The sequence below is a fragment of the Lactuca sativa genome, chromosome 8 (genome assembly GCF_002870075.4).
Source record: "Lactuca sativa cultivar Salinas chromosome 8, Lsat_Salinas_v11, whole genome shotgun sequence".
Classification (NCBI taxonomy): Eukaryota; Viridiplantae; Streptophyta; class Magnoliopsida; order Asterales; family Asteraceae; genus Lactuca; species Lactuca sativa.
In genome coordinates this window covers 136,807,860-136,817,979 of record NC_056630.2, presented here as the reverse complement: position 1 = coordinate 136,817,979, position 10,120 = coordinate 136,807,860, and the positions used below count along the sequence as shown (strand labels likewise).

General features: G+C 36.6%; 2 protein-coding genes across 5 annotated transcripts; one reads left to right on the top strand and one right to left on the bottom strand.

Annotated features, from left to right (window-relative positions):
• Positions 1 to 246: 246 nt before the first annotated feature.
• On the top strand, positions 247 to 3,156 carry LOC111907652 (uncharacterized). 4 transcript variants are annotated; one of them, XM_042897542.2, is made up of 8 exons: positions 290 to 402; positions 741 to 985; positions 1,490 to 1,800; positions 1,894 to 1,951; positions 2,269 to 2,372; positions 2,479 to 2,712; positions 2,843 to 2,872; positions 2,953 to 3,156. In XM_042897542.2, the coding sequence occupies exons 2-6, from the start codon at positions 889 to 891 to the stop codon at positions 2,695 to 2,697; spliced, it is 789 nt and encodes a 262-aa protein (XP_042753476.1). In that variant the 5' UTR covers positions 290 to 402; positions 741 to 888; the 3' UTR covers positions 2,698 to 2,712; positions 2,843 to 2,872; positions 2,953 to 3,156. The 4 variants fall into 4 exon arrangements, with proteins under 4 accessions (XP_023759221.1, XP_042753476.1, XP_052622574.1 ...); XM_052766614.1 differs by having other exon boundaries at positions 291 to 402; positions 2,843 to 3,156; XM_023903452.3 differs by having other exon boundaries at positions 293 to 402; positions 741 to 981; positions 2,843 to 3,156.
• A 176-nt stretch (positions 3,157 to 3,332) lies between these two features.
• On the bottom strand, positions 3,333 to 4,034 carry LOC111907619 (putative glycine-rich cell wall structural protein 1). Its single transcript, XM_023903412.1, has one exon. It carries the CDS (start codon positions 4,032 to 4,034, stop codon positions 3,333 to 3,335), a length of 702 nt encoding a protein of 233 aa, XP_023759180.1.
• Between the last annotated feature and the right edge of the window lie 6,086 nt (positions 4,035 to 10,120).

Genomic DNA, 10,120 nt, shown 5'->3' with positions numbered 1-10,120 from the left:
GATGTCAACTGAAGTTTATTTGTCTGGGTCAACGTTGGGTTTTAATTACCATTTAATTAACATTTTAATAACAAAATCCAAAATTCCAAACGGTGAGATACTGTAAATCTGAAAAGTAGAGGGTAGTAAAGTGCAGTATTACTAAAATTCAATTCTCGCGGGTAAAATTCGCTTGTGCTTGAAGCGTGACGTGTCGTCATCTGAGGAAGACGTGTTTAGCTTTTAGACATCCACCGACCCGACCCGTTTATCAGGACAACCATTTGGATCTTACCCTATATGTATACCCCCCTTTCCATTTCTTCATAAACCCTAGACAGTGTTAAGAAATCTGAACTCTCCTGTTTGATCATCATTTTTTTGCTCTAGGCTTTCGATCATTCGACAATCGCTGTAGCTCAGGTTGAATTTCTATTTTTTTTTCTCTTATTTCAAGTCCGAATTTGCTGTCCTCATTGTGATCAAGCATTTGATGTTCATGATTTTTTTGTCAGTCCTATAATTTCTACTTCATTTTGTGATGAATTTGTTTGTTCCACTTGTGTGCTTAGGGTTTGATTGAATTTCGCTTTTTTTTTTTGCTCCGAAATGTCTCATGGTTGTAAATGTTTGATCATAAAGTTCTCATTTTTTTCGTTAGAAAGTTCACACGCTTAATATATACATTTGCTCGCTTTGGATTCTCAATTCTATACTCTTACTTAAAGCAAGTGTTTTTTTTTTTTTTTTTTTGGAGGTAGGGAGACGTTGAGGCATGTTGGGAATTGCAATTTTTTGTTGATTTAAGTGATCTCTATCAACAAGTTTATGCTTTTTATATTTACCATTGTTCTATGAATAAGAAATGATGAATTTTGAGTAGAAAACTGCGAGGTTGTTTGCTTCTGGATGTGTTACTGCTCCCGATTTGTGATTTTTAATGGTTCAGAACCTTGGATCCTCTACGCCGATCTCAACCTAAAAAGAGGGGGTCGTTTATGTGTGGGTAATTTATTAAAGCATTTTAGAAAAATCATCGATTCAGAATTTTTAATGAAAACTTGAAGTTTTTAGCTGTTTCACAGTATCTTGTTTTTTTTTTTTTCTCAATTCTATGAATATTAAATTAAGACAAGAGAAGTACGAATAACTTAACTATGAACTATCTATGCATTGCTACAGGTTCGTTTTCCTTCTTCTGCTTATTTGTTGTGTAAATCTTATGATTCACAATTTGTAGGACCAAGTATGATCAGAAAGCTCTTTTTTTTTTTTTTTAACCTTCTTTGTTTAGTTTTCTGGTATAGTAGGATCAAGTATGATGAAAGAGTTATTTCCTTTTTAACCTTCTTTGTTTTAGTTTCCTGTTAAGTTATATGTTCTAGATCTACATCCAGTTCTCTGATTTTTCAAATGGCAGCTGTTGATTTTCCATAACTGCATGTTTATGATGCTAAAACTTTCTAAATCATTCTAAAGCTCCATTTTATTATATGCTTATCCTTTTCAGGGGCAGGTGGGGTTCCTGTACACCATCAGACCATGAACACACAAGGGCAAACAGTTATGTATGCCAGGGGTGGTAGGCGAAGGAAGGTACTTGATGTGGACCTCAATGACACTCCACCAAATGAAGACCATGAGCAAGTGGAAGGTCCACTTCTTTCTTTGACTCATGGTGGTCAACTACAAGCTGTTGACCATAACCATAACCAGTTGCCAGTTATTTCATTAACCCCAGGATCTTCGCCACCTGTTCCAATCGATGTTGAGGAGCTGGATGATGATGTTATCATTTCATCACCAAGAGCTTTTGAACAAGTACATTCTGTGTTTAGCTATACACTAAAAAAACATTACCTTTTTCTAAAATATTCAGATTCAGATTATTAACCTGCATTTGTCTTCTTTCAGGCTAGAAACAGTTCTCGAAGAATTGCAAGAAGAACTTCGGTGATTGATGTGGAATCAGGTAAACAAACACTAGTTAGTGTGAATAATCAAATTAGGGTTTTGTTATAAATAACTTTGAAATAGATTTCTAACCATCTTGGCTTTTGCATAATGAATACTTACATACACCAATCCATATATATATATATATATATATATATATATATATATATATATATATATATATATATATATATATATATATATATATATATATATATATATATATATATATATATAGTTGTTCATTTAAAAAAAAAACGATACTGTTTATTTATATTTGAGCACGTGTGCAGTATTGTGAAAATATTCTTATGTAATATGTAAAAATGGCAGAGGAAGTTGGTAACCACCGCAACCAAAGAAGAAGAGTTGAACCACAGCCACAAGTCATGAGTGGCGGCCTGTATGTGATTTTGGAAGGGAGTAGCAGTTCCATGGTAATACCAATACCAATACCAAATTACCATACTACCCCTGGTGTGTTTTTGGGGAAGTAATGACAATGAATGTGTTGATTGGAATTGGTTGGTTTTGTAATTGCAGGAGGAGAGAGCAGTGGTGCCGCCACCACCGCCTGAGCCGACTTTCAACTGTCCGGTTTGCATGGGACCATTAGTTGAGGAGGTGACTACAAAATGTGGTCATATCTTCTGTAAAGGCTGCATAAAAGCTGCAATTGCTGCTCAGGCAAAATGTCCAACTTGTAGGCGCAAAGTCACCAATAGGGAACTCATCAGGATCTACCTTCCTTCCACCTCTTAAGTCTTTAAACCTCAGGTGTCTATACACTATACCTACTACTTTTCTATACTCATTCTTCATATTACAAGTCTGTATTTATGTAATTGCATAGATACTAGTATCTACTGTTTATATATCAACAATTTTTATGTTTGTGTCATGACAGGTCATGGAGTGCTTTGTTGTGGGATTGCAGGTAGTGAAGTTTATGAGACCAGAATTTCAAGTAGGATTTTTATACATTTTTTTTTTTTTTATTTTATAATTTTTGTCTAGAGATGGACGAGGAAGTATACTTGAAGGAGCATAGGTTTTGTTTTGCACCCGGGGTTCCTTGTGGTGTTGAACATCTCTCTTTTTAGTGTTTTCCTTTTGTTCTGTGCAGCTTAAGCATATTTAATTAGAGCGTTTTCTTAACAGATAAATATCAAATGTTGTATTTGGATTTTTTAAACTCAAATGGTTCCCCTTCATATCTAATTTTACTAGATGTGTAAAACAGGTTTCTATGGCACTTTTATATAATCTGTCCATTGCCGACTAAAAAAAAACAAACTGCTCAAAGAATCATTAAGATCATATTTAAAATTATTTATTTCCTTTTATTGAAATATAGATATACAGGGTATAGAGTTCATCAACTTTCTTCTTTTGGACTACATGATACGTTTTTCTTTCTTGTTCCCGTAGCCACCATACCCGTTGTTCCACCATGGAGGAGGAACACCCCTCCACCGACCCCAACCATTGTAAAATGGCGACCCATCAATCCATGGCTGGTACCCACCACCCGGCCAATAACCGCCGCCTTGCCAATAACCGCCGTTGTATGGATATGGGTATATTGGTCTGCCGCCATAACCTCTTCCATATCCTTTATCTTTTCCCTGTCTGCCCCCATACCCTCTATCACCACCATATCCTCCTCCATCTCCACCATATCTGCCATCATGACCACCATCTCCACCATGATCTTTTCCATGCCCATCATCCCCTCCACCTCCATGACCGCCATCATCTCCTCTACCTCCATGTCCATCATCCCATCCATCTTCACCACCTTTTCCATGTCTGTCATCTCCTCGTCCTCTAGAACCACCACCTCCACCACCGCCACCACCACCACCACCTCCAGAACCACTACCATAACCATGCCCATATCCTCCACCATATTTTCCGTCTTCATGTCCTGTCACAAGTCCCCCTTTTTGGTCTTTAACAGCTACCCTGATGTGCTCATCGTGGACTTCTTTCTTTTCCAGAAGTTCTCTTGTACCTTGTGTTGTAGTTGTTGTACTCTGGAACACAATCAAAAAGATTGCTACAATTAGAAGAAAAGATTTATGAACGCTCTCCATTTGTGAGCATGCATGGACTAACCAATGTGGCGACTTCATTTATATACACTGCCAGATGAGTGAACGAATCCCCACTCCTTTAAACTAATTAAATTTACACCTCTCTTGAGGGTAATTTATTTACTTTGATTAGAAATAATTCAAGTATTTATTATTATTTTTTAACAACACGATTCTCATAAGTTCAGTTTGGGGAAGAGAGATGTTTGTATTGGATAACAATCAATGAAATTCAGAATTTTGTGTTGTGTATATTTAATCTTAAGCATTTATAAGTACGAAGATATTCCTCACCAACTTGCTGTGTATGCTAGGAATTGTTAAGCACAAGAAAGAGATTATGTTCAATTATGTAACGTCCAAAATTTCAAATCCAGATTTTCTTTTCAACGGTTTAGATAAACAACCATTTTCATAAAAATGAAGTAACTATAGTTCTAAAATTCTAAAAACATGTCACATGAAAATTATTGTATCATAACATCACAAGTACCACAAGTAACGTAAGTCTAAGGTGTTGTTTGTTTTTTGTCTACAAATCTTTTTGGTCTCTTCTATTGTGCCACACACAGACATTAGGCTTTTTAGGCTATTTGTTTTTTTGAAGACTGTAGACTTAAAAAGGTCTGCATGTCCTCTAGCTTTTTGGAGCAGACGTAAACCATAGTCTTCAAACATCTTCTAGCCCAAAAAAAAACACATATATTTTTGTTTTTTTTGTTTTTTTTAACTTAGATTAATTCACCCTTTATGATAAACAATTTTTAATTAAAAAGTTACAATACTTAAAGAAAAATGTTCGACGACACAATCATGAACTATGAGACAAATTTATAAATAAAAATTTAATTAAAATAATGGTCATTTGAGCTGTTTATATAAATATGAAAAAAAATCATAATATTGTCTTATATTTTTTGTGTCAAATTTTATAAAATATTATTTGATGCAATATCATTCATTTCTTGGGAAAAAATATTTATGTCCAATTTTTAATTGACTTAATTGAAAAATTAAATTAAAACTTTGAAAAATTTCATTTAAAATCAAAGCTTATTTCCATCCATTTTATGTGCTAAATTCTTTTATCCATAATTACAATATTTAGGTATAACTTTACTACCAAAGTTTGTGGTTTTTTATTAAATATCTACGTTAATTTGTACAATTTTATTTTCACTTGTAACGTCCCAAAATCATAGAAAAATTTTCATTTTTAAATAGGAAAACATTGAATATATATATATATATATATATATATATATATATATATATATATATATATATATATATATATATATAATATAATATAACTCAAGTGTGAAATCTCTAGTGGATGCGATGCGATCATGCTGACACTTCATTTTCGAACTAGAAGTACCTGAAAATGTTAAACCACAAAACTGTAAACACAAAGCTTAGTGAGTTCCCCAAAATACCATATACCAAATAAATGGGCTCAACCCAACATATAAATGGGCCCAACCCAATAATAAATAGGCCCAACCCAACATACAAATGGGCCCAGCCCAGAACTACATATGCAAGAGTCACAAAGACAACTAGCACAATCCAGTGGGTCGACATTGATGCCTTCGACCCACGAGCATAGTGAGAAGACTCACCTCAATCGATAGCCAGATAAAACTCACACTCGAGCTGCTGCTACAAAAGCTCCTAAAACTAAACATATCCAAAACAACCCTAATTAGCAATTAAGGTGATAATCCATAATCAAAGGTCTATTACATACTCTCTTCTTTTAGGGTAAAATACCATTTTACCCTTCCATGGCCATGGTCCACTCAACTTAACCTAAAGTCCATTTTTACAAAAAGTCAACATCTTGTGGGGGGGGGGGGGGGGGGGGGTTACGCCATGCGTACTATGCTCTACGCCTACCGTAGAACGTTCAATGGAAATCATGACAAAATCAAGCTATGCCCTGCGTGCCAGCGCCGTTTGCCAACTTTCTTAATAAGTCCTTAATACCTTAAGACCAAACGTCTAACTCTCAGATTTGAACCTAATGAATGTCTAGAGTGATAAAGTTCCTGACTTTATGCTTTGCATGGCTTAGTGGAACACAAGACCAAACCCTAGTTACATATCATCCTCTAATGACCTCAAACCTTGCATGGGTGAAAGATAACAACCAAGATACCATTCTTATGATATATGAACCCCGAAAACAAAAATTAAACGACAACTTTAAGCTCTAGAGTAGCTCTTACTCACAAGAACCAAAATCATAAGACTAGAAGCATGCAAACCAACAAGCTAACCAAGATCTAACCCAAATAATCATAAATGTGAGAAATTTATACCTTTTTAAGTTGAAAAATGAGATGAAAACCATGGATCTTCAAGCTTGAGCCACACCAATCCAAAATGATAGACTTCTCCATCTTCAAAATGCCCCCAAAACACTCAAAAAACTCAAAAAAGCTCAAAGGGGATTAAGGTTTCGAAATAATTGTTTGGGAGAGCGGATGCTAAGGTTAGAGAGGCCTTAAGGGAGTTAAGGTCCTTAAATAGGGCCACAACCCTAAAAATTTAGGGTTTGGATACTACGCACCTACGCCCTACGTAGGGATTAGTACACCCTGTGTAGGGCTTAAGCCCCTACTTCCTTAAACCCTCCTACGCCCTGCGTACGAAGCAATCTTACGCCTCTTGTATGACCATTTTGCAAAGGAAATTATTACTTAATGTAAAAAGGGGATACCCAGGAATCTGATGTTACATCACTTTTTATACAATAATACATAAATGTTGATATACATTTGTTAATTATCTATAATAAAGTCATAAAATTATTGAAAAACTCTTTTAAGTTTTTTTAAATAATTTTAATTAGATTTTAGTTTATTCTAGCATCCTACAGATGTTAAAAACAAACAGTCTTCTTCTTTTAGACTATAGATATTCGGTCTACCTCTTCTACTGTAGAGGTCCGCAGATATGGTTTGCAGACTGCAGACATTTTGCCACAGAAAAAACAAACAACACCTAAAACTTAAACATAGGAGATGTGCATGTGTCACAGTTCAGATGGAGCTTTTCCACTGCCAAATGAACTACCTGATAAACTATAATACCGCAATTTTTTCATTTAAAATTTTCATTTTAAAATCACATAATTCTCATAGCATATTTCACAAAATCCCAAGTATCTAATTATCAAAACACAACTCCATAAATGTTTGATTAAAAATCCAGGATCCTCAAAACATAACTCTATCTCTCGTGTGTACAATCAAGACGACGCCTTCCCGCGATCCTGAAAAGTACCTGAAACACATGTCACACAACACGGTAAGCACGAAGCTTAGTGAGTTCCCCAAAATACTACATACACAAATAATAAGCCTCTCATAGCTATAACTCGGCATGAACCATCCGGTCTCATGCGTCTCGGTGTAGACCCTCCGGTCATGTGTCTCAGTGAGGACCCTCCGGTCTCACAGCTCGGTTTGGACCCTCAAGTCCAATATCTCAGTGAAGACCCTCCGTTCCTACAACTCGGTTTGGACCCTCCAGTCCTATCTCAGTAAGCACAAAATACAACATATATATCACACAGACAAAATGCATAATATCATATAACTCAAGTACGCACATAGGACCCTCCGGTTGCACAAAGATACTACTCATGGTAAGTATAGTGAGAAGACTCACCTCGAAGCAAGCAAGAAAATACACCTCGTGCACGAATCACCGATCTAGCCTCCGCCTAACACATATGATAATTATTTCTAATTAAAATCACAATTCTAAATAAACTCATACTAGCCCCTCTTTAACTCTTGGGAAGGGTAAAAGACCATTCTAACCCTCCATGGTCTCCATTACTCACATTTGGTCAAAACCCTAAAAGTCAACAGAAGTCAAACTCGAGTTAACAGTCCATGTTGACCCAACTCGTCGAGTGCATCAAAGCAACTCGTCGAGTCCCCTCATTTACTCAGAAGCCTCATGAAAACCAACTCAACTTGTTGAGCTGGCCCGTCAACTCGACGAGTTACAACATGCTCAGACTTATCGGGATAAACCCTAACCAACTCGTCGAGTCCCTTAAGTCAAAATTCTCATTCATACGTTTTAAGGTAGAAATGCTACTCCATACTCTGGATCTGACCTCCTAAAGCTCGAATATCATGTAAAGCTTGCAGCTTTACCTTCATGCATGGCATATTGGCTCAATAATGCCAATACAAGCTCTTACAAGGGTTTGGTGCTCAAAAGTTTGCCTCTAGCTCCACAAAGCTTGGGTATTTAGGCTCTCAAGACCTCCTACAATCTAGATCTGAGGTTTCAACCTCAAGATATGCTCAAGGGACTCAATAACACAAGGTGAATGGGAGAAAACCCTAAAAGCTCCTCCAAACCAAGATTTACACAAAGAATGTTCAAGTTCGCATCTTTTTCCTCCAATAGAAGCTAACCACTGAAGAATATCTAGATCCAAACGTCCCTCCCTGGTCTAAGCCAAGATGCTCTACAAATCTTCTTCAAAAGTTGCATAAGAACACCCAAATTAGTCTCTTTCTCTCTCACAATGAATGGAACCGATCTAGGGTTTCTTACAGGGCTCTCTAGAGATAAGGGATGTGGAAATGAGGGCTTATGGCCCTTTAAATTGGACACAAACCTGGAAAATTAGGGTTTCTCCAAACAACACCAACTCACCGAATTGGTCACTAAACCCACGCAGCCAAAACGACTCCACTCACCGAGTTGGCCATCCAACTCGTCGGGTTGCTCTGTTAAGGAACATAAATTTCTCAAATATGATACTTGTAAATTTCGGGATGTTACAATTCTCCCCTACTTGAATTAGATTTCCCCCTCGAAATCGCTCCGCAACAAAACATAGATCGAAGTCAATGACCCGAGAAGCACCATCGAAAGAATCTCATACCATACAACAATCTCCCTCCAAAAACACCTGAGCCCAAAAAGGAACTCCCAATCCCAAAAAAGGACGGACCCCTCTGCCGCTGCGATACCCTTTCTGACTCTCTAGAATCTGGAAACTCTAGTGGTTTGTCTCCCTGCTAGACCTCCCTCGCAGGGTATCATCATGTTAATCGCTCCTCGAATAACATACCCTGTTACCACACTACCACTCTGATTTTATTGTTGCAACTAATAGAATCAATTCATTAACCAATAACTGACTACCGATCCCTCATACCAGATATACAAATCGATCCAGATCGCACTCCAAAGGAACGAAAGGGTAACATTGTTGGATATAGTGTCTAAGTCCATAACTATATTTGGTATGTACTTGACCTGACCCGGCATGGTCCATTTGGGTTGCACTTCACCCGAACAATTTATGGATAATCTTTTGAGAATAGTACAAGTTATGATTTATTAATATATTATAAGTTCTAATATATTAATATAAGATCATATTATTTAATTAGTATTGATCTATAATTAATTTAGAGATCAAAGATATTACTAATTAAATATGGGCTTCTATATTTATATAGTGTGAGCTAATGCTTATTTGGAATGGGCTAGGCTTGCATGGAAAGTCCATGGATACTCCATGGAGCTTTAACCCATGGATCTCATGGAAATGAAGAGACATGGGTATTAGGGTTTACATGGATGTAACCCTAATCCACCACACTATATAAAGGAGGCTTTGGCTCTTGAAATCACATTGGTTGAGGTGAGTAAAGCAAGAGGGCCGATTTCAAGATAGTAGTGACTATTCTCTCAAAGTTCCAAGTTTGTGGTGATTTGTGATTTCCATTTGAGGCATCCACACTATTGGTGCTAGGCTCTAAAACTCCAAGGAATCAACTACAACTACAAGGTAAGTATTTCTACTAGCTTTATTTGATTCAAGTTCCCCATGCCATGCTAGTTAGGATATGAACCTTGGAAAAATAATTATTTGCATGTATCTTAGACAAACATAGATCCAAGGTTTATTAGGGTTGCATGTACACTTAGGAAGTGTTAGAATGCTCAAAACCCATCAGTGGTATCAGAGCCTAGGCTTGTTTGTTTGATACTTGATGCAAAATATTGGAAAAAGTCGAAAAACTTGCTGTCTGCCT